Source organism: Pimephales promelas, chromosome 17 (assembly GCF_988280905.1).
Source record: "Pimephales promelas chromosome 17, fPimPro1.hap1.1, whole genome shotgun sequence".
In the NCBI taxonomy this organism is placed as follows: Eukaryota; Metazoa; Chordata; class Actinopteri; order Cypriniformes; family Leuciscidae; genus Pimephales; species Pimephales promelas.
Genome location: NC_142785.1, coordinates 26,199,850 through 26,224,735, shown reverse-complemented (window position 1 = coordinate 26,224,735; position 24,886 = coordinate 26,199,850). Strand labels below are relative to the sequence as shown.

At 39.3% G+C, this 24,886-nt stretch overlaps 1 protein-coding gene across 4 annotated transcripts in view; it reads right to left on the bottom strand.

The window, feature by feature from the left end:
- Window positions 1-15,426: 15,426 nt before the first annotated feature.
- The window catches only part of cyth1b (cytohesin 1b), a 52,216-nt gene continuing 42,756 nt past the window's right edge, over window positions 15,427-24,886 (bottom strand). For 2 of the 4 annotated variants that reach the window (XM_089122294.1, XM_089122295.1), the window contains exons 4-13: window positions 24,662-24,728; window positions 24,164-24,282; window positions 21,444-21,524; window positions 21,228-21,340; window positions 20,467-20,615; window positions 19,662-19,774; window positions 17,983-18,061; window positions 17,797-17,868; window positions 17,039-17,193; window positions 15,427-16,610 (exon numbers count right to left, since the gene is read on the bottom strand). In XM_089122294.1, the coding sequence (XP_088978420.1) occupies window positions 16,532-16,610; window positions 17,039-17,193; window positions 17,797-17,868; window positions 17,983-18,061; window positions 19,662-19,774; window positions 20,467-20,615; window positions 21,228-21,340; window positions 21,444-21,524; window positions 24,164-24,282; window positions 24,662-24,728 (1,027 nt within the window). In that variant the 3' untranslated portion in view covers window positions 15,427-16,531. The remainder of the gene's footprint in view (window positions 16,611-17,038; window positions 17,194-17,796; window positions 17,869-17,982; window positions 18,062-19,661; window positions 19,775-20,466; window positions 20,616-21,227; window positions 21,341-21,443; window positions 21,525-24,163; window positions 24,283-24,661; window positions 24,729-24,886) is intronic. The other 2 variants (XM_089122292.1, XM_089122293.1) reach the window with 1 other exon arrangement.

The following is a 24,886-nucleotide window of genomic DNA, read 5'->3' as shown; positions in this document are numbered from 1 at the left end:
TTGTTTAACTGCCTGTCTTGATGAACGTGTGAACTCGTTCATTCTGGTGTCTCTGAACGCACGCTCTCTCAGTTTAACTTCATTCAATGGGGTGCCAGATTTCTATAGAGCCTTCCAGGCGAACACCCTGCTAAAACTTACCGTAAACAGGGCTCAATATGTAGCGAAAAAACACCCAATCTGGCAACACAAGCCACCAGTGTCGCACCGCGGCCGCCGTCGACAAACGTCGTATGATAATTTAAACGGATTTTATAACGAGGTCGGTGAAGATGGGAAAAATCTTACATTTCTGTGCAAACTTGAACTTAACTTGTTCATTTTAAAATGTGTGAACTGAACTTTGAACTAGTTCATGTAGAAAGTGAACTTCATCAAGACTGGTTGCCACTCCCACGTGACCTGCTGACTAGGTTGATGTCAACTTTTTCATTGTTGTCATGACAGCACACCTTGTCGTTCCGTGAACCTCTGGAGTTGTGAGTTTAGACTTTTTTTAAACTGTTCCTGTGGTGTTGAGCAACTATAATTCCTGTTAATCCTATAATTTTATACTTTTATTGATTTAAAGTGAATTAATTGTAATAAAAAATAAATAAAATTAAATAGCTAGAGTAAATCGTAAGTGAAAGTGCTGTCAATTCATTGAATGTTCAAAATATTCATCTTTATTTAGAAAACAAATACACATTGGTTGGCCTATTCATGAGAATATATCAGCAATTACACATGTTTAGGGAATAGGGCATTATTAATGCATGTGCTAAGGTATGTGCTTTTTTTTTAACAATTATTTATGTACAAACCGTATGGCAATAGTAACAATTCTAGATATAAACCACTATCAGAGTCTGCCCGTGGGGTGGGGGCACCGCCGCGCCAAGCAGTGTCCCACATTGTCCCTCAGAAACATACCCCTTGTCCCCCCTTGGGCTTATTAGCAGGTGGTCACCCTAGGTCTAGAGCCTCCATTTTTGCGCTCAGGTCAAAGTCTCGCGGCCCTCTGTCATAATCCAGAGTTTTGAGAAGATTGGAGAAACTTGATTTTTCGCCCGAAAACTGAAAAAAACGTAAGGGGTAACACTGTCGTTTTTTTTTCGGGTTGAAATTTTGAGTTTCGATATCTCAGCTCTGGAAGGGTCTAGAGCCTCCATTTTTGCGCTCAGGTCAAAGTCTCGCGGCCCTCTGTCATAATCCAGAGTTTTGAGAAGATTGGAGAAACTTGATTTTTCGCCCGAAAACTGAAAAAAACGTAAGGGGTAACACTGTCGTTTTTTTTTCGGGTCGAAATTTTGAGTTTCGATATCTCAGCTCTGGAAGGGTCTAGAGCCTCCATTTTTGCGCTCAGGTCAAAGTCTCGCGGCCCTCTATCATAATCCAGAGTTTTGAGAAGATTGGAGAAACTTGATTTTTCGCCCAAAAACTGAAAAAACGTAAGGGGTAACACTGTCGTTTTTTTTTTCGGGTCGAAATTTTGAGTTTCGATATCTCAGCTCTGGAAGGGTCTAGAGCCTCCATTTTTGCGCTCAGGTCAAAGTCTCACGGCCCTCTATCATAATCCAGAGTTTTGAGAAGATTGGAGAAACTTGATTTTTCGCCCGAAAACTGAAAAAAACGTAAGGGGTAACACTGTCGTTTTGTTTTTTTCGGGTCGAAATTTTGAGTTTCGATATCTCAGCTCTGGAAGGGTCTAGAGCAGTCATTCCCAAAGTCGGGGTCCCGACCCACACGTGGGTCGCGGGAGATTTTGTCTGGGTCGCCAAGTCGAGCACTATTTTTCAGTGTGTTGTAGGCTACTCTCTAGATATGGGCTATTCAATTGGCGGGCCAAGTGCGGCCCGCCAATCATCTCCATACGGCCGAGGGCACCCCAACCTCCCTCTCCTCCTATTTTCTGGTGGTGCCGCGCGGCTAAATTTGGTTAGATATGCGCGTGGACGCAGTGGCGCGTGCAGCTGGATGACTATACGCACGCACTGTGTGTGTACCATGAGCACTCCGACTGACCTGAGAGAAAAGTTTACAGTCAGAATATTTCAGCAGTTTTTATGTGTGTCCCGTATTTCTGTCGACTGAACCAGCGATAATAATCATTCGTTGGTTTGATTATTTCCTTTTTTCATGAATTGGCCATTGGCCAAACGCGCGTGCATAACGGTCTGAAACGATTCGGATTTGTTCACCTGAAGCGGTTTCTCGGTAAGTAACAACAAATAGAGAACAAAATAGCGCTGGTTTCAGTCGTTTCACTAGTTTACTTTGAACTAGGCAGCACGGCCCAGTGGATAACGGAACGCAAAGCTTAAAGGAGTTGCGTTTACTCCCGGTCCCGGACACTATTATTAAACAGCGTTGCGACATCCTTTAAGAAGCGTCGGGCACGTACTCCTCTCTCTTACAAACCACACATCACTCAATGATTTTAACTAGTTTTAAATCGGATGAAACAGTCTAAACATTCCCAACACTACTGATGAGAAAAATAGAAGAAACATGAATAAAGTTAGAAGACTAAATGCCCTAATCACCCCCCTTACAAACATTTACCATGTAATAGCCTGAATGTAATAATTTCAACACGAACTTTCATGAGATCGGGCTGAATAATTTACCATGGTTTGGGCATAAATGTGGAATATTTATATTGAATGCTATGTTATAGTCATTTATATTGCCTTAGATTTATTAGGGGGGTAGAGGAATATGTATTTAATCGTGTGTGTAGTTTTTTTTTTTTTTTTGTGCCTGTTTAGGCATTTTTATGCAGTGGTAGTGAGCCATGCATGGTTACAAAGTCTCAGTGTCAGAATATTTTAATTTAAGCCTATAATAATTATTATAGTAAATTATGTACACTGTAACTATGAGAATATGAAAACAATGAGATGCCCTGTCAACTTTTCCTTTCTCATTTCACCTCTGCATATTGTCAACAACAGGTTAAACAAAAAAAGTGCTTTGTCAAATATCTGTATCTCTTTTAAATAGTTAACTGGAAGCTTAAAAAATGACCTTAAAAAATGGTCATACATATTTTGTTAATGCATAAATTCTCTTCGTGATATATGAACTATATGGGCCTAATGTTTTTTGGGTCACAAGGATTTATCGACTTTAAAATTTGGGTCGCCAGAAAAAAAGTTTGGGAAACACTGGTCTAGAGCCTCCATTTTTCGCTCAGGTCAAAGTCTCGCGGCCCTCTGTCATAATCCAGAGTTTTGAGAAGATTGGAGAAACTTGATTTTTCGCCCGAAAACTGAAAAAAAACGTAAGGGGTAACACTGTCGTTTTTTTTTTCGGGTCGAAATTTTGAGTTTCGATATCTCAGCTCTGGAAGGGTCTAGAGCCTCCATTTTTGCGCTCAGGTCAAAGTCTCGCGGCCCTCTGTCATAATCCAGAGTTTTGAGAAGATTGGAGAAACTTGATTTTTCGCCCGAAAACTGAAAAAAACGTAAGGGGTAACACTGTCGTTTTTTTTCGGGTCGAAATTTTGAGTTTCGATATCTCAGCTCTGGGAGGGTCTAGAGCCTCCATTTTTGCGCTCAGGTCATAGTCTCGCGGCCCTCTGTCATAATCCAGAGTTTTGAGAAGATGGGAGAAACTTGATTTTTCGCCCGAAAACTGAAAAAAACGTAAGGGGTAACACTGTCGTTTTTTTTTCGGGTCGAAATTTTGAGTTTCGATATCTCAGCTCTGGAAGGGTCTAGAGCCTCCATTTTTGCGCTCAGGTCAAAGTCTCGCGGCCCTCTGTCATAATCCAGAGTTTTGAGAAGATTGGAGAAACTTGATTTTTCGCCCGAAAACTGAAAAAAACGTAAGGGGTAACACTGTCGTTTTTTTTTCGGGTCGAAATTTTGAGTTTCGATATCTCAGCTCTGGAAGGGTCTAGAGCCTCCATTTTTGCGCTCAGGTCAAAGTCTCGCGGCCCTCTATCATAATCCAGAGTTTTGAGAAGATTGGAGAAACTTGATTTTTCGCCCGAAAACTGAAAAAAACGTAAGGGGTAACACTGTCGTTTTTTTTTCGGGTCGAAATTTTGAGTTTCGATATCTCAGCTCTGGAAGGGTCTAGAGCCTCCATTTTTGCGCTCAGGTCATAGTCTCGCGGCCCTCTGTCATAATCCAGAGTTTTGAGAAGATGGGAGAAACTTGATTTTTCGCCCGAAAACTGAAAAAAACGTAAGGGGTAACACTGTCGTTTTTTTTTCGGGTCGAAATTTTGAGTTTCGATATCTCAGCTCTGGAAGGGTCTAGAGCCTCCATTTTTGCGCTCAGGTCAAAGTCTCGCGGCCCTCTGTCATAATCCAGAGTTTTGAGAAGATTGGAGAAACTTGATTTTTCGCCCGAAAACTGAAAAAAAAAACGAAAGGGTTAACACTGTCGTTTTTTTTTCGGGTCGAAATTTTGAGTTTCAATATCTCAGCTCTGGAAGGGTCTAGAGCCTCCATTTTTGCGCTCAGGTCAAAGTCTCGCGGCCCTCTGTCATAATCCAGAGTTTTGAGAAGATTGGAGAAACTTGATTTGTCGCCCGAAAACTGAAAAAAACGTAAGGGGTAACACTGTCGTTTTTTTTTCGGGTCGAAAATTTGAGTTTCGATATCTCAGCTCTGGAAGGGTCTAGAGCCTCCATTTTTGCGCTCAGGTCAAAGTCTCGCGGCCCTCTATCATAATCCAGAGTTTTGAGAAGATTGGAGAAACTTGATTTTTCGCCCGAAAACTGAAAAAAACGTAAGGGGTAACACTGTCGTTTTTTTTTCGGGTCGAAATTTTGAGTTTCGATATCTCAGCTCTGGAAGGGTCTAGAGCCTCCATTTTTGCGCTCAGGTCAAAGTCTCGCGGCCCTCTATCATAATCCAGAGTTTTGAGAAGATTGGAGAAACTTTATTTTTCGCCCGAAAACTGAAAAAAACGTGAGGGTTAACACTGTCGTTTTTTTTTTTCGGGTCGAAATTTTGAGTTTCGATATCTCAGCTCTGGAAGGGTCTAGAGCCTCCATTTTTGCGCTCAGGTCAAAGTCTCGCGGCCCTCTGTCATAATCCAGAGTTTTGAGAAGATTGGAGAAACTTGATTTTTCGCCCGAAAACTGAAAAAAACGTAAGGGGTAACACTGTCGTTTTTTTTTCGGGTCGAAGTTTTGAGTTTCGATATCTCAGCTCTGGAAGGGTCTAGAGCCTCCATTTTTGCGCTCAGGTCAAAGTCTCGCGGCCCTCTGTCATAATCCATAGTTTTGGGAAGATTGGAGAAACTTGATTTTTCGCCCGAAAACTGAAAAAAACGTAAGGGGTAACACTGTCGTTTTTTTTCAGGTCGAAATTTTGAGTTTCGATATCTCAGCTCTGGAAGGGTCTAGAGCCTCCATTTTTGCGCTCAGGTCAAAGTCTCGCGGCCCTCTATCATAATCCAGAGTTTTGAGAAGATTGGAGAAACTTGATTTTTCGCCCGAAAACTGAAAAAAACGTAAGGGGTAACACTGTCGTTTTTTTTTTCGGGTCGAAATTTTGAGTTTCGATATCTCAGCTCTGGAAGGGTCTAGAGCCTCCATTTTTGCGCTCAGGTCAAAGTCTCGTGGCCCTCTATCATAATCCAGAGTTTTGAGAAGATTGGAGAAACTTGATTTTTCGCCCGAAAACTGAAAAAAACGTAAGGGGTAACACTGTCGTTTTTTTTCGGGTCGAAATTTTGAGTTTCGATATCTCAGCTCTGGAAGGGTCTAGAGCCTCCATTTTTGCGCTCAGGTCAAAGTCTCGCGGCCCTCTGTCATAATCCAGAGTTTTGAGAAGATTGGAGAAACTTGATTTTTCGCCCGAAAACTGAAAAAAAAAACGAAAGGGGTAACACTGTCGTTTTTTTTTCGGGTCGAAATTTTGAGTTTCGATATCTCAGCTCTGGAAGGGTCTAGAGCCTCCATTTTTGCGCTCAGGTCAAAGTCTCGCGGCCCTCTGTCATAATCCAGAGTTTTGAGAAGATTGGAGAAACTTGATTTTTCGCCCGAAAACTGAAAAAAACGTAAGGGGTAACACTGTCGTTTTTTTTTCGGGTCGAAATTTTGAGTTTCGATATCTCAGCTCTGGAAGGGTCTAGAGCCTCCATTTTTGCGCTCAGGTCAAAGTCTCGCGGCCCTCTGTCATAATCCAGAGTTTTGAGAAGATTGGAGAAACTTGATTTTTCGCCCGAAAACTGAAAAAAACGTAAGGGGTAACACTGTCGTTTTTTTTTTCAGGTCGAAATTTTGAGTTTCGATATCTCAGCTCTGGAAGGGTCTAGAGCCTCAATTTTTGCGCTCAGGTCAAAGTCTCGCGGCCCTCTATCATAATCCAGAGTTTTGAGAAGATTGGAGAAACTTGATTTTTCGCCCGAAAACTGAAAAAAATGTAAGGGGTAACACGGTCGTTTTTTTTTTCGGGTCGAAATTTTGAGTTTCGATATCTCAGCTCTGGAAGGGTCTAGAGCCTCCATTTTTGCGCTCAGGTCAAAGTCTCGCGGCCCTCTGTCATAATCCAGAGTTTTGAGAAGATTGGAGAAACTTGATTTTTCGCCCGAAAACTGAAAAAAACGTAAGGGGTTACACTGTCGTTTTTTTTTCGGGTCGAAATTTTGAGTTTCGATATCTCAGCTCTGGAAGGGTCTAGAGCCTCCATTTTTGCGCTCAGGTCAAAGTCTCGCGGCCCTCTGTCATAATCCAGAGTTTTGAGAAGATTGGAGAAACTTGATTTTTCGCCCGAAAACTGAAAAAAACGTAAGGGGTAACACTGTCGTTTTTTTTTCGGGTCGAAATTTTGAGTTTCGATATCTCAGCTCTGGAAGGGTCTAGAGCCTCCATTTTTGCGCTCAGGTCAAAGTCTCGCGGCCCTCTATCATAATCCAGAGTTTTGAGAAGATTGGAGAAACTTGATTTTTCGCCCGAAAACTGAAAAAAATGTAAGGGGTAACACGGTCGTTTTTTTTTTCGGGTCGAAATTTTGAGTTTCGATATCTCAGCTCTGGAAGGGTCTAGAGCCTCCATTTTTGCGCTCAGGTCAAAATCTCGCGGCCCTCTATCATAATCCAGAGTTTTGAGAAGATTGGAGAAACTTGATTTTTCGCCCAAAAACTGAAAAAAACGTAAGGGGTAACACTGTCGTTTTTTTTTTCGGGTCGAAATTTTGAGTTTCGATATCTCAGCTCTGGAAGGGTCTAGAGCCTCCATTTTTGCGCTCAGGTCAAAGTCTCGCGGCCCTCTATCATAATCCAGAGTTTTGAGAAGATTGGAGAAACTTGATTTTTCGCCCGAAAACTGAAAAAAACGTAAGGGGTAACACTGTCGTTTTTTTTTCGGGTCGAAATTTTGAGTTTCGATATCTCAGCTCTGGAAGGGTCTAGAGCCTCCATTTTTGCGCTCAGGTCAAAGTCTCGCGGCCCTCTATCATAATCCAGAGTTTTGAGAAGATTGGAGAAACTTGATTTTTCGCCCGAAAACTGAAAAAAACGTAAGGGGTAACACTGTCGTTTTTTTTTTCGGGTCGAAATTTTGAGTTTCGATATCTCAGCTCTGGAAGGGTCTAGAGCCTCCATTTTTGCGCTCAGGTCAAAGTCTCGCGGCCCTCTGTCATAATCCAGAGTTTTGAGAAGATTGGAGAAACTTGATTTTTCGCCCGAAAACTGAAAAAAACGTAAGGGGTAACACTGTCGTTTTTTTTTCGGGTCGAAATTTTGAGTTTCGATATCTCAGCTCTGGAAGGGTCTAGAGCCTCCATTTTTGCGCTCAGGTCAAAATCTCGCGGCCCTCTATCATAATCCAGAGTTTTGAGAAGATTGGAGAAACTTGATTTTTCGCCCAAAAACTGAAAAAAACGTAAGGGGTAACACTGTCGTTTTTTTTTTCGGGTCGAAATTTTGAGTTTCGATATCTCAGCTCTGGAAGGGTCTAGAGCCTCCATTTTTGCGCTCAGGTCAAAGTCTCGCGGCCCTCTATCATAATCCAGAGTTTTGAGAAGATTGGAGAAACTTGATTTTTCGCCCGAAAACTGAAAAAAACGTAAGGGGTAACACTGTCGTTTTTTTTTCGGGTCGAAATTTTGAGTTTCGATATCTCAGCTCTGGAAGGGTCTAGAGCCTCCATTTTTGCGCTCAGGTCAAAGTCTCGCGGCCCTCTGTCATAATCCAGAGTTTTGAGAAGATTGGAGAAACTTGATTTTTCGCCCGAAAACTGAAAAAAACGTAAGGGGTAACACTGTCGTTTTTTTTTTCGGGTCGAAATTTTGAGTTTCGATATCTCAGCTCTGGAAGGGTCTAGAGCCTCCATTTTTGCGCTCAGGTCAAAGTCTCGCGGCCCTCTATCATAATCCAGAGTTTTGAGAAGATTGGAGAAACTTGATTTTTCGCCCGAAAACTGAAAAAAACGTAAGGGGTAACACTGTCGTTTTTTTTCGGGTCGAAATTTTGAGTTTCGATATCTCAGCTCTGGAAGGGTCTAGAGCCTCCATTTTTGCGCTCAGGTCAAAGTCTCGCGGCCCTCTGTCATAATCCAGAGTTTTGAGAAGATTGGAGAAACTTGATTTTTCGCCCGAAAACTGAAAAAAACGTAAGGGGTTACACTGTCGTTTTTTTTTCGGGTCGAAATTTTGAGTTTCGATATCTCAGCTCTGGAAGGGTCTAGAGCCTCCATTTTTGCGCTCAGGTCAAAGTCTCGCGGCCCTCTGTCATAATCCAGAGTTTTGAGAAGATTGGAGAAACTTGATTTTTCGCCCGAAAACTGAAAAAAACGTAAGGGGTAACACTGTCGTTTTTTTTTCGGGTCGAAATTTTGAGTTTCGATATCTCAGCTCTGGAAGGGTCTAGAGCCTCCATTTTTGCGCTCAGGTCAAAGTCTCGCGGCCCTCTGTCATAATCCAGAGTTTTGAGAAGATTGGAGAAACTTGATTTTTCGCCCGAAAACTGAAAAAAACGTAAGGGGTAACACTGTCGTTTTTTTTTTCAGGTCGAAATTTTGAGTTTCGATATCTCAGCTCTGGAAGGGTCTAGAGCCTCAATTTTTGCGCTCAGGTCAAAGTCTCGCGGCCCTCTATCATAATCCAGAGTTTTGAGAAGATTGGAGAAACTTGATTTTTCGCCCGAAAACTGAAAAAAATGTAAGGGGTAACACGGTCGTTTTTTTTTTCGGGTCGAAATTTTGAGTTTCGATATCTCAGCTCTGGAAGGGTCTAGAGCCTCCATTTTTGCGCTCAGGTCAAAGTCTCGCGGCCCTCTATCATAATCCAGAGTTTTGAGAAGATTGGAGAAACTTGATTTTTCGCCCGAAAACTGAAAAAAACGTAAGGGGTAACACTGTCGTTTTTTTTTCGGGTCGAAATTTTGAGTTTCGATATCTCAGCTCTGGAAGGGTCTAGAGCCTCCATTTTTGCGCTCAGGTCAAAGTCTCGCGGCCCTCTATCATAATCCAGAGTTTTGAGAAGATTGGAGAAACTTGATTTTTCGCCCGAAAACTGAAAAAAACGTAAGGGGTAACACTGTCGTTTTTTTTTTCGGGTCGAAATTTTGAGTTTCGATATCTCAGCTCTGGAAGGGTCTAGAGCCTCCATTTTTGCGCTCAGGTCAAAGTCTCGCGGCCCTCTGTCATAATCCAGAGTTTTGAGAAGATTGGAGAAACTTGATTTTTCGCCCGAAAACTGAAAAAAACGTAAGGGGTAACACTGTCGTTTTTTTTTCGGGTCGAAATTTTGAGTTTCGATATCTCAGCTCTGGAAGGGTCTAGAGCCTCCATTTTTGCGCTCAGGTCAAAATCTCGCGGCCCTCTATCATAATCCAGAGTTTTGAGAAGATTGGAGAAACTTGATTTTTCGCCCAAAAACTGAAAAAAACGTAAGGGGTAACACTGTCGTTTTTTTTTTCGGGTCGAAATTTTGAGTTTCGATATCTCAGCTCTGGAAGGGTCTAGAGCCTCCATTTTTGCGCTCAGGTCAAAGTCTCGCGGCCCTCTATCATAATCCAGAGTTTTGAGAAGATTGGAGAAACTTGATTTTTCGCCCGAAAACTGAAAAAAACGTAAGGGGTAACACTGTCGTTTTTTTTTCGGGTCGAAATTTTGAGTTTCGATATCTCAGCTCTGGAAGGGTCTAGAGCCTCCATTTTTGCGCTCAGGTCAAAGTCTCGCGGCCCTCTATCATAATCCAGAGTTTTGAGAAGATTGGAGAAACTTGATTTTTCGCCCGAAAACTGAAAAAAACGTAAGGGGTAACACTGTCGTTTTTTTTTTCGGGTCGAAATTTTGAGTTTCGATATCTCAGCTCTGGAAGGGTCTAGAGCCTCCATTTTTGCGCTCAGGTCAAAGTCTCGCGGCCCTCTGTCATAATCCAGAGTTTTGAGAAGATTGGAGAAACTTGATTTTTCGCCCGAAAACTGAAAAAAACGTAAGGGGTAACACTGTCGTTTTTTTTTTCGGGTCGAAATTTCGAGTTTCGATATCTCAGCTCTGGAAGGGTCTAGAGCCTCCATTTTTGCGCTCAGGTCAAAGTCTCGCGGCCCTCTGTCATAATCCAGAGTTTTGAGAAGATTGGAGAAACTTGATTTTTCGCCCGAAAACTGAAAAAAAAAACGAAAGGGGTAACACTGTCGTTTTTTTTTCGGGTCGAAATTTTGAGTTTCGATATCTCAGCTCTGGAAGGGTCTAGAGCCTCCATTTTTGCGCTCAGGTCAAAGTCTCGCGGCCCTCTGTCATAATCCAGAGTTTTGAGAAGATTGGAGAAACTTGATTTTTCGCCCGAAAACTGAAAAAAACGTAAGGGGTAACACTGTCGTTTTTTTTTCGGGTCGAAATTTTGAGTTTCGATATCTCAGCTCTGGAAGGGTCTAGAGCCTCCATTTTTGCGCTCAGGTCAAAGTCTCGCGGCCCTCTGTCATAATCCAGAGTTTTGAGAAGATTGGAGAAACTTGATTTTTCGCCCGAAAACTGAAAAAAACGTAAGGGGTAACACTGTCGTTTTTTTTTTCGGGTCGAAATTTTGAGTTTCGATATCTCAGCTCTGGAAGGGTCTAGAGCCTCCATTTTTGCGCTCAGGTCAAAGTCTCGCGGCCCTCTATCATAATCCAGAGTTTTGAGAAGATTGGAGAAACTTGATTTTTCGCCCGAAAACTGAAAAAAACGTAAGGGGTAACACTGTCGTTTTTTTTCGGGTCGAAATTTTGAGTTTCCATATCTCAGCTCTGGAAGGGTCTAGAGCCTCCATTTTTGCGCTCAGGTCAAAGTCTCGCGGCCCTCTATCATAATTCAGAGTTTTGAGAAGATTGGAGAAACTTGATTTTTCGCCCGAAAATGAAAAAAAACAAAAGGGGTAACACTGTCGATTTTTTCCGGGTCAAAATTTTGAATTTTGATATCTCAGCTCTGGAAGGGTCTAGAGCCTCCATTTTTGCACTCAGGTCAAAGTTTCGTGGCCCTCTATCAGAATCCAGGGATTTGAGAAGATTGGAGAAACTTGATTTTTCGCCCGAAAACTGAAAAAAACGTAAGGGGTAACACTGTCGTTTTTTTTTTCGGGTCGAAATTTTGAGTTTCGATATCTCAGCTCTGGAAGGGTCTAGAGCCTCCATTTTTGCGCTCAGGTCAAAGTCTCTCGGCCCTCTATCATAATCCAGAGTTTTGAGAAGATTGGAGAAACTTGATTTTTCGCCCGAAAACTGAAAAAAACGTAAGGGGTAACACTGTCGTTTTTTTTTCGGGTCGAAATTTTGAGTTTCGATATCTCAGCTCTGGAAGGGTCTAGAGCCTCCATTTTTGCGCTCAGGTCAAACTCTCGCGGCCCTCTGTCATAATCCAGAGTTTTGAGAAGATTGGAGAAACTTGATTTTTCGCCCGAAAACTGAAAAAAACGTAAGGGGTAACACTGTCGTTTTTTTTTTCGGGTCGAAATTTTGAGTTTCGATATCTCAGCTCTGGAAGGGTTTAGAGCCTCCATTTTTGCGCTCAGGTCAAAGTCTCGCGGCCCTCTATCATAATCCAGAGTTTTGAGAAGATTGGAGAAACTTGATTTTTCGCCCGAAAACTGAAAAAAACGTAAGGGGTAACACTGTCGTTTTTTTTTCGGGTCGAAATTTTGAGTTTCGATATCTCAGCTCTGGAAGGGTCTAGAGCCTCCATTTTTGCGCTCAGGTCAAAGTCTCGCGGCCCTCTATCATAATCCAGAGTTTTGAGAAGATTGGAGAAACTTGATTTTTCGCCCGAAAACTGAAAAAAAACGTAAGGGGTAACACTGTCGTTTTTTTTCGGGTCGAAATTTTGAGTTTCAATATCTCAGCTCTGGAAGGGTCTAGAGCCTCCATTTTTGCGCTCAGGTCAAAGTCTCGCGGCCCTCTATCATAATCCAGAGTTTTGAGAAGATTGGAGAAACTTGATTTTTCGCCCGAAAATGAAAAAAAACGAAAGGGGTAACACTGTCGATTTTTTTCGGGTCAAAATTTTGAATTTATGATATCTCAGCTCTGGAAGGGTCTAGAGCCTCCATTTTTGCACTCAGGTCAAAGTTTCGTGGCCCTCTATCAGAATCCAGGGTTTTGAGAAGATTGGAGAAACTTAATTTTTCGCCCGAAAACTAAAAAAAACGAAAGGGGTAACACTGTCGTTTTTTTTTCCGAGTCGAAATTTTGAATTTTGATATCTCAGCTCTGGAAGGGTCTAGATCCTCCATTTTTGCACTCAGGTCGAAGTCTCACAGCCCTCTATCATAATCCAGAGTTTTGAGAAGATTTGAGAAACTTAATTTTTCGCCCGAAAACGAAAAAAAACGAAAGGGGTAACACTTTCATTTTTTTTTTCGGGTCGAATTTTTGAATTTCGATATCTCAGCTCTGGAAGGGTCTAGAGCCTCCATTTTTGCACTCAGGTCAAAGTCTCACAGCCCTCTATCATAATCCAGAGTTTTGAGAAGATTGGAGAAACTTAATTTTTCGCCCGAAAATGAAAAAAAAAAAGAAAGGGGTAACACTGTCGTTTTTTTTCGGGTCGAAATTTTGAATTTCGATATCTCAGCTCTGGAAGGGTCTAGATCCTCCATTTTTGCATTCAGGTCAAAGTCTCACAGCCCTCTATCATAATCCAGAGTTTTGAGAAGATTGGAGAAACTTAATTTTTCGCCCGAAAATGAAAAAAACGAAAGGGGTAACACTGTCGTTTTTTTTCGGGTCGAAATTTTGATATCTCAGCTCTGGAAGAGTCTAGATCCTCAATTTTTGCACTCAGGTCAAAGTTTCGTGGCCCTCTATCATAATCCAGAGTTTTGAGAAGATTGGAGAAACTTAATTTTTCGCCCGAAAACGAAAAAAAAAACGAAAGGGGTAACACTGTAATTTTTTTTTCGGGTCGAATTTTTGAATTTCGATATCTCAGCTCTGGAAGGGTCTACAGCCTCCATTTTTGCACTCAGGTCAAAGTTTCGTGGCCCTCTATCAGAATCCAGATTTTTGAGAAGATTGGAGAAACTTAATTTTTCACCCGAAAACGAAAAAAAACGAAAGGGGTAACACTGTCGGGTTTTTTTTGGGACAAAATTTTGAGTTCCTCTGATCTTCTTGAAACTCTGGATTCTGTTAGAGGGCCATGGGACTTAGACCTGAGTGCAAAAATGGAGGCTCTAGACCCTTCCAGAGCTGAGATATTGAGATCCCACGTAGCATTTCTGCCATTATAAATATCTCAATATCTCAGTGCTAGAAGGGTCTAGAGCCTCCATTTTTGCACTCAGGTCTAAGTCCCATGGCCCTCTGTCAGAATCCAGAGTTTCAAGAAGATTGGAGAAACTTATTTCTTCGCACCAAAAAAAAAAAAAAAAAACGACAGGGGTAACACTGTCGGTTTTTTTTTTTTTTTTTTGGGTTGAAATTTTTAGTTTCTCTGATCTTTTTAAAACTCTGGATTCTGATAGAGGGCCATGGGACTTAGACCTGAGTGCAAAAATAGAGGCTCTAGACCCTTCCATTCACTGACTATATAATTGTCACAGTCTTTGTCTGCACCATTCTGTCTTCGTCATCTTCACTACACTTCCCAGCATCCTCTTGTCTCCACACCTGAACTCATTCCCTCAATCACCCACCTGTTCATCGTCCTGATCATCTGTCACCTGTCATCATCTTGTTAGTGTTCATTTTGTATCTGTATTTAGTTCTCTCTGTTTCAGTCTGTTCTTGTCGGTTCTTGATTATGTTTCATGGATAGTGTGTGTAATCTTCTGCCAGTCTTCCTTGTTCCTGTTTGACGTTTTTGAGTAAATGTTTTGTATTGGAGCTTTGTCTTCATTTCATACTACACCGTGACAGAAGAAACAACCAAACATGGATTTCCCTGCAGTAAGACTAATGTGCCCTGAGCAGGGAAACAGCTCTCTTGAGGAACACCTGGAGGTTTTCCTGGATTTGATACCTCAAACCAGTTTCCCAGATGACTGCCTCTGCACGTTTCTATGTGTGGGACTGAACAACACCACTCGAGCGCAGTTGTCTGGGGAACCACCTCAAGAAAGCTTTGCCCAATTTGTGGAGTGGTTGCTGGTATCCTGCGGATCATCCTTCACTGTTGATGACGTCACCAGCCCCACTCCCAACGCCCGAGACCGTCCAGCCCGAGACCGTCCTGCCCGAGACCGGCCGTCTGAAGGGTCTTCACCGCCGTGGCCGCCTGAAGGGTCTTCACCACCGTGGCCGCCTGAAGGGTCTTCACCGCCTTGGCCGCCTGAAGGGTCTTCACCACCATGGCCACCTGAAGGGTCTTCACCGCCTCTGATCTTCAAGAAGATCAGAGAAACTCAAAATGTCGACACGGAAAAAACGACTTTTTTGGTGCAAAAAAAAGTTTCTCTGATCTTCTTGAAACTCTGGATTCCGATAGAGGGCCATGCGACTTAGACCTGAGTGCAAAAATGGAGGCTCTAGACCCTTCCAGAGCTGAGATATTGACATATTTATAATGGCATAAATGCTATGTGGTATCTCAATGTCTCAGCTCTGGAAGGGTCTGGAGCCTCTATTTTTGCACTCAGGTTTAAGTCTCATGACCCTCTATCAGAATCCAGAGTTTCATGAGGATGAGGCCTTAACCACATCATTCAATGCACAAATTACAAAATGGACAAAAATATTGTGTACCATATGAAGGAACAGTGTTTTTGTAATTGTATGAATTGTTTTTAAGAATAAAAGGCTTATACAGTCATAGCTTTGATGTGAAATACAGTAGGCCTACGTGACCTTTATTTTTGGTGTTGGAAGTTTTCCTAATTCCCACCATTTAGCAAAACGGAAGACAACAGCAGCCTTTTTTCTGTTTTCTTTAATCCGGTAGCACATATTTCGAAAAATAAATAAATAAATCCTTTCTACTGCATATGCAGCCACGTTTTATTGGAAGCCCATTTTGTCAGTGGTAAAATACCCCATTAAGAAACCACACAAATTAAAGGCATCGAGAAATAAAAATTATTTACGAAATCAAATTTTACAGTTATTTTTAAAGCTCAAACTTCTTTTATTGTAAGCACAGGTTACATAGCAATGGTGAAATAAACTTTGACATGTTTAAACCTTTTCGTCACCCTGTTTACTTTAGCACAAAGTATATTTTGACAAAAATTAAACAACCTATATGTTTAAATATTTACATCATTGATAAATTAGCATTTAAGAGTTTTCTCTCAATTAACAGTGTATATAAAGCAAAGGGAAAAAAAGTTTTTTTTGTGTTTGTTCATGAGTTAATTTAACCAATACATTTAATGTGGTAAAATACAAAACATAGTAAAAAATAAACTCTCATGTCAGTAGTTTAATTTTTGACATTGTTCCATAAACATGAACCAAACTTACTGAAATGTTTTTGGATTTCAGTCATCAAGGCCACCTATGAGATCAGTGACAATGAAAAATCCTGATATTTCAAATAAAACTGTTAACGCTAAATAAACAGCATCAAAATAAAAATATATTTTCATTTCATGTTCATGAAACAGAAGCAGTCAACTTCAGGTTTTAGGAAAGTATTACATGGAGTAGGACTGAAAGACAAACTTTGGCAAAATGTGAAAAGATTTCTAGCCAACAAAAAAAAAAGATAAATATGACAGCAGATCAGAAATGATTAGAAAACCAGTAAGACAGTCTTAAACAAAACGAGGCCAAAATCCAGATACTTACAGTAGCAGTGTAAAAATAGGTGTACAATTAGCATTTTATATGTATCAAAGCACAGAAAGGAACGGCCATGTCTTCAGCAAGCTTAGAAAAGGTCAATAAGACGCCACATTCAGTCAGACCTGCTGATTTGAGATGATAATGTACGTGAGTGCACGATAATGTTCGTTCATGAGAATTAAATGTATAAATGTCAGATTACCTCCAAGAAAGCCAACTTCACTGACAACATTCAAAACTCAAGGTCATTCCTGAGATTAAAATCGCTCCAATCCAGCGTTATGGCTTCCGTTTATCATTCGCCCCTTTTCCAGGTCCATGTCTAAACATCCTCTTTGCGGCCTTGAAGCGGAGATCCATCCATGCAGACATGAGCGGTTCTACTGTCTCTTCAAAGATGATGCTTTCTTCTTCCTGGCAGCAAGCATCTCATAGAAAGGGTCCCTGCTTATGGCAGCCCTGGAGAGAATGAGAAAGGAACGTTTTGGTTGACCTCAAAGATAGCCTGCTCACTACTGAGCTATCTAGGAAATTTTCACCATAACAAACAATTTTTGCTATTATATCACATGCACAAAATTATGAGAAGTGCTATTTTAGTATTATTTATATACTATTATAGTATTTATTAACTGTTTAATATTTTGAATTAGATTTTTTTATTTTCAGTTTAAATCATCAGTTTTCAAGTTTTGTGATTTTGTTGTTTTAAATACTTCTTTTTAGCTTTTCATTTCATTTTGTTTCTATTGAGCTGTTTTTTTTTCTTCAGTTTTTTTAACAGCATAAATCGACAGCAAAGTGTTTTATATAGTAAAAAAAATAATAATATGATAACCCTATGCATATTAAAAATGCTGTCAGAGCAAGATGAGAGGAGAACTTACTTGATGCTTTTGATCCACTCTTCTTTCTCCTCTGTTGTTGGCGCCGAGATGCGGTAGAATGTGTGGTTTCCTTCCACAACCCGTCCATCTGCTTCAGTCTTGCATGCTTTGATGACCTGATCCTTGTTGTCTGGGATGAAGAGTTCAAAGCAGTTCTGTGTGTAGAGAGATACTTTAGAAGAGGCTTTTATATTTTACTGGAGCAAACCGAGGTTACGAGAACAGTGGTGCCAGTGTATGAGTGATTTTAGCAACCCGTAACCTTTGTGCTAATTACAACCACACACATTTTCAAAATCTAATAGAGCTCCAGGGCCCACAAGGGGATGCAGGAACAACAGTGCCCAAAAAAAAAAATAAAAAAAAATTACAATTATCTTTTAATAATTACATTTTTTTTTTAAAAAATCAAGAAATAAATTGTTTATATATATATATATATATATATATATATACACACACACACACACACACACACACAATAAAATATAGAAAGATATTTAAGTAAAAGCACAGCAAGCTAATGAAACCACTATATATATATATATATATATATATATATATATATATATATATATATATATATACACAAAATAATAAATAAATACAATTAATAATGAAACTTAAAAGTAAGAGAAAAAAAGTAAAATAAATAAATATAAGACTAATCAGCCTCACTAAACTTCTCAACCACCATGACTAATCCAAAGTAATTTAAACGTGATGAAATACAGATGGAAAAGCGAGAGGAAGCTTACTGGCTTCTTGGAGTCTTCCACTTCCCTAATACTGAGATTTTCCAGAGGAATGATCCCTCTTGGCTCTTTATCCTGAAAACAGAGGCAGAAGAGGAAACACATGTGACCACAGTAGAGCACAACGGATGAGTTAAATTACCACTGGATCATTCAGTCATTTAACTTCACTGAAGCAGGTTTACGTACAGTGGTGTATTCAAAATAATACAGACAGTTGTCTGTCAAGATGAACCATCTCCTTTTCCACGTCTTCACCCGTCCACCTGTGGATCAGACAGTATAATAAGAATCCCGTCGCTGGGGTCTGTATGAGTAAAGAATAATTGTGGTGAGCAGCAGAGACACATGGCGAGATGAGGACTGAGGCACAGCAGACAGACACGTGTACGGGAACTCACATTAGCAGATGGACAGCTGAAATGGCCTCGTCAAAAATACACAGTTAGCCCAAAACCACTGAATCAAGCACAAGCTTAAGGTGTTAGTGACCAAATTAGTAAGAGATTATGTAATAAAATGTAGGAATGAATGCAAGTATCGATAATAAACTGCACATATATCAGCTGTAAATCATCTCCTATATTCCTGTGCTTTCTCGCACAACTATTTCATTTAAGTGTTTGCAGCAGCATGTAGCACACACACACCAGCATGTACGACTGCAGATCAGGCAGTTCTTCAACTGACCACATGTGCGCAGTAGAGACCAATAGACATCTAATGTTTAACAGACAAGTTGATCTCCAAGAAGATGGAGAAAGAGAGTCTCACGAACATCACAAGCCCATCGTGAGCACGGCACAACAGCGCAGCGACACAACACCAGTTTAAAAACTCAAATGAGGCAAATTTCATTTTGATGAAATGAAATATCTGTTAAATAAGATTAAAAAATGACAAACAAAAGGAGTAAATGGAAGCGCAAAGCACCTGGAAGCATAGCTAAGAAAACCAGTACATACCTCCTGAAGAAACACAACAAACGTGGAAAGAAAGAAAACAATGAAATTAACCATGAAAATCTGAAAAATATCGTAACAAAAGGCTGTAATAAAATATTTGTGTGTGTCAGCCTGGTGTAAAATCTAGGCTGAGCTGAAATATGAGCAGCATGCAGATAAATAAGGAGGTTGCATCAGCTATTTTAGATTAGCTTTGGAATATAAAGCATTTGTCCCTGTGCTTCTTGGCTATTACGTTACACAATTCACAGCTCTGATTAAATTAAATAAATCTACTTTTGGAGTTCATGACACTGGGGTATGAGGAAAAATACACTGCTTGGCCAAATAAAAGATTTCAGTTTAGATTTAAATAGAAAAATGCTTACGAGTCCATGATTGGATCATCATTGCAGTGATTATTATGTTTCTAGCATGTTATATGTTTGGTAACAGTTCCTCTATTCCTAATAGATGGAGTGTGTAGCTTTCACATATAGATTATTAACCATATAGAAAGACACATCAAGACCATATTCCAGAATGACAATGCCCAGATTCATCAGGCTCAAACTGTGAAAGAACGGTTTGGAAGGAGCATGAGTCCAGACCTTAAATCCATTGATAGCCTTTGGGATGTGCTGGAGGAGACTTTGTGCTTTGTAAAGAGTGCTCGACCCTTGCATTGTCAATATAAGAACTTGCCCAAAAATGAATGCTCCTCTTGATAAGAAAAAAAAAAAAAAAAATTGTTTTGATGTTATCAAAAGGTGCATAAATATTTGGTCAAGATCTTTTAACTTAATAATTACTGCAATAATGATTCAATCATAGACTCATGGCCATGCAGTGTATTATAGGGCCTGTTAAAGGCCATGTATTGTTCAGACTGACTATTTTATCTTCTGAACAGACAAACACTCACCCAGTTTTAGCAGCCAGCCCTCGCGGTCAGGGTTAAAGAACGTGTGTGTGAGGTCGTTGCCGTCGTCTTCAGGTATCTTGAAGGGCTCATTCTTAATGCTCTCGTACAGGTTCTGCAGGAGTGTTTAATTTGAGTTCTAGTACTTCAAACACTTCAGCACTACAAGCGTAAATTTTAACAAAAAATATTGAAAAAATATTTCTGTCAATGATCACTCAAACAAGCAGTTAAATAAAATTTTAAAACAATGTACTGTATGTGAGTGTTTTTGAAAAATGTCTAATGCTCATCAAGCCTGTATTTGATCAAAAATACAGAAAAACAGTAATATTGTTAAATATTATTGCAATTCAAAATCAATGTTTTCCATTTTAATATACTTTGAAATATTATTTATTTCTGTGATTTTCATGAGCCATTGATCAGAACGATTTCTGAAGGATCATGTGACACTGAAGACTGGAGTAATGGCTGATGAAAATTCAGCTTTGCACCAGAGAAATAAAATATATTTTGTATATTAAAAAAGAAATGCATTATTTTAAAATAGTAATGATATTTCACAATATTTCTGTTTTTTTCTGTATTTTTGTTTACATAAATGCAGCCTTGGTGAGCACAAGAGACTTCTTTCCAAACTTTTGACCAGTACTGTATATATATATATATATATATATATACATACAATAAGTCAACAACATAATAGTAATAATTATTATTATGAAAACCTAAAAAAAAAAATAATTATATTAAAATTTATAAAACAACAACAACAATAGAAAAATCTGGGAGTGGGACACTGACCCTGAGCAGGTCTTCTGGCAGATCTCCTCCATCATTGATGCCTCTGTTCATGCAAAAGAATCGATCTGCAGATGGCTTGTCCTTCACATTAGGGTTGTGCAGACTCGTGTTCAACATGATGATTGCGAATGAAAGCACATAACATGTATCTGCAAAGGAAATTGAGAAACCTCAGCATGCAACAAACACCAGGCTTGTGTGAGATATATTTCATCTGAATCATAATCAGAGTTTGTATGGAGGAACGGGCCCAAATGTAGTGAATTAACTGATGTCCAAATGCAGGAGTTATGCTAATATTCTTGAACAGACATCATGCTGAGAAAAAACGTCCAAATAGCGCTCGACCAAATGTTTCTTGCATTTCTAATCCTCTCAAAGGCCCTTAAAAAGTGAGTGGGTGTGAGTGGAGGGAAATTACAGAGGGACTAAAAAGCAGTTCTGGTTTGAGACAAAGAGAAGTAATTTTCTGCATCTGTTAAATAGTTGAAAATAAAATAAAAATCTATTACTCATGATGACTACGCAAATAATTAAATTTATAAGAATTTAAAGAGATTTGCTTAATGGAGAAATATTTGAAGCCAATATATATATATATATATATATATTTATTTTTTTTTATTTATTTTTTTGCTTTGGTGTTGAAAATTATGAAATCTCACAGGTATTTTTGATATTGTTAAAAACCTATATTGTTAATAAAAACCTACAGCAAAGCAATCAGATTATCACACACACACACACACACACACACACACCTGTGGATTGAAAAACACCCGGATTGCATTGACAGTAACGCTGGGCAAAAGCCTCCATCATTCGATCAATTTTCTGAGCTTCACCCGGTAACCGGAAACTCCATAAGAACTGTCTGCATGGAACATGGGAAGAAATTAACTCAATTAATGAGATCACAATGACATGAGGATATCAAATACATTTGCTGCATAATCTACAGATCTATATTTTGTCACCTGAGTGCCTGAACCAGGTTAAGGTCTGTAAATTCATGAAGCTCCACAAAGGCATGAAGAACCTGAATATTGAATTCATCCCTGGAAAAAAACATTAAAATGAATGTGATCAACAGGAGATTCATTCTTAGATCAACAGCAATGACGTTACAGTGAAATCTGGAGACATTTTCCTTCAGGAAATACCAATGGAGACAAGGCAGAAAACGAATATTGTCCATTAGTTTCATGAGACATTTGAGCTAAATAAATTACAGAAATTTGTGAAGAAAAGGCAGATAAAATGCAGATGTGCCACTGAAAATCATGTCTACTGTTATAAAACATGCCGGGTTCACAGTGTGACTGATCCTCCTCTCAGACGTCTCCAATGGGCATTAAATCCCACAGGGGGATTACGGCTGGGATTACCGTTCGTGTGTAACTAGCCCTTTCTTCAATGAGGAAATGGGGCATGTCGATAATATCAATGAGCTGTGAATGCATTAACCCACTTAGGGGGTCTGTCCATTAAGCTTTATACTCTTTCACTCCTTCATCCTGCTCTGCACTGCCGTGACCACACTTCAGAGATGATCCTGGGATTCACTATTGATTTTCCTCAGGTGACAGAGAAAATAATGCGTTTGCATTTATGCGATACAAGACAGATGATTATGTACAAAAAACCAAAAGGTTTTAGACACTTTCTCTCAAATTATAGAATCGTTTATATAGAATAGGTTGTCAAACATACTAAAAAACATTTTTTTTAAAGTTGACGGTACCAGTACCGGTAGTCCTTGGCTTCTTTTAAACACTCTTGTTCGTGTTTGAGAGGTCTCTGAGCATCAAAACTTTCTATTTACAGTGTGTTTACAAGCATTGAGCATTGTAGCCAATCACACTCATACCTGTTGAGCATGTGAACGCAATGGCCGATCGGAGATGCTTGTAAGTTAGTTAGTCAGAATCTACTTACCACCTTCTTCAATGTTAGAAGGTGTCAAAGTTATTATACATTGTGTCTTTCTTGTTCTCTTTTTTTACCTTTTGTACGTTTTTATTTGTTTTGAGATGTACAGTCCTTTGGTCTACGTTGTAGTTGAAAGGGCTATACAAATAAATGAGACTTGAGACTTCAATGCTCGCGAATCCACCATTTTAACCAACAGTGTAAATGAGATGTAAATAAGAGATTCATTAAGAAATTAAGACTGCTTATTTTATAATAACAGAAGTTTTTGTGAGAGTGCAGAATTCAGTGATTATAGAGAGGCTCTTCTCTTGCTTTCTGTTTATTACCCAATCACAATCTGAATACAAGTTTAGATTTTTATTTAACTCCACGACTGAATTGGAAACTGCGATGACTGACAGTGACAACAAACAAGTTTTTTTGGTTTTGTTTTTCCTAATTCAACAGTTTTTGCTCTGGTACTGAAATTAGTAGAGAAAACCACAACATTTTACTGCTATAGGTACAGACTAGATTTTTTTTTAATTTTAAAATATATTATTCATGAAATGAGGATGAGTAAATAAATGGCAGAAATTTCATTTTTGGGTGAACTAAGCCTCAGATTTCAGTGCAATCATGCATATCTATAATTACACTGAGAGAGGAAAATAATCCTCCCCATGCAGACACACACAAACTATATACCTTTCCTTCCTGCTCTGATAGGTCCCTGATGGCCTGGCACTGACATTGAATTTCAGTCCATCAATAAATGCGTAAGCTGACCCTTACAACAAAGCAGCACTTTCACATGGGCACAGGCCATCTTGATGCAGTAGATAATGGCCTTTGACAGACTACTGCGGTCAGTGAGGACCAGCTCACGATCGCTGATGTCATCCTCCCTTGAGCTCCGATTAGAGATATAGCAAATTCAGAACATTAACAAAGCCAAAATCTGTTTAACTTCCACTAACCTAGTTACGCTCAATGTTAAATTATGTTTGAAACAACGTGACAGTCTATTAAGACCATGTAGGTTGCATGTAGTCTTACATAGCCAGAACTTTAACTAAAAATCTGGTTCACAATGCAGCTTATCCTGGTCAAGAAACACCCATTCGGACAGGAAGAGGCTGCCTGACCAATATGTAAAGCAACCAATCAATTTGTTTGAAAAAGACGTAAAAAAAGCAATAAATGTGTGTACGCCTTTTTTTAAACAATTTGGGGTCAGTGAGAAGGCTTCATTTATTTGATAAAAAAATACAATAAAAACAGTAATACACATATATATATATATATATATATATAACATTTAAATTACCGTTTATTATTTTAATACTGTATATTACACATTTTATTTATTTCTGTGATGGCAAAGCTGAATTTTCAGCATCATTACTCCAGTCTTCAGTGTCACATGATCCTTCAAAAATCTGATATGCTTATTTGGTGCTCAAGATTCATATTATCAAATGTTAAAAACAGTGATAGATTTTATTTCTGGATTCTTTGACAAATAGAGAGTTCAAAAGGACAGTATTTATTTGAAATTAAAACCTTTTGTAACATTATAAATATCTCACTTATGATCGATGCATCAAAAGTGACAGACATTTAATGCATCCTTGCTGAATAAAAGTATTCATTACTTTAAAAAAAAATAAATAAATAAAAATCTCCCTGGCCCCAGATATCTAGACTTCAGGAGCTTTGTTTTTATGAAGCAGCAACATTTTTCAGTGCAGAACCCATTGGCAGAAGTACTTGTTCTTACCTTTCACCCAGATAATCTCCGATGGCTGTCTTGTTGAGGCCCTCACCCTTGTAGAGGAATTGAGCAATATCTTCACAAGTGTTCTTCAGCAATTCATTCTCTATAAGGAATTGAATACCCTAAACAAAAACAAAAAAAAAACATTCAACATAAAGAACTTCCTACATGCACGCATTATAATTGCAGTTTCCTGTTGGTAAAGTACATTAAAAATCTCTTTCCTTTACTCTTTTCCTGCTCTCTGAACTTTAGCCTATGAGTGTGGATTCTGCTGGATCTATGGAAATGAATTGAAAATGGTGTGGTTGCATAATGCTTGGTGACAAAACTTGTGTGATTATGATAATTTGTGCATTCACACAAGACCAAAGGTTTAAAAATGCAAAATGGAAGTGCCTTTTATGTAATGGAGATCATCTTCTTTGTCAAAGCATACCAGGTAATCTCTATGATTTAGAAAACTTCACCCCAATCCATTTCACCCCAATGCGTATTTACCTTTTTGGGATCCATGTTAAATTTCTTCCGGCCCATAGCAATCTGTTTACTCCGCTGCATATTTATTCTGTAAACACAGAAATACGAGGGCTTTATTAGCACTGGGTAGGTTCTTTCGACAGCTGTAAACTAAAGCTAAATCTCTAGGAATGGAGTTGACATAATGACATCATTCATTCCAATCCACTTTGCCAAATGCACTCTTGGATGTTGGTGTGACATGTA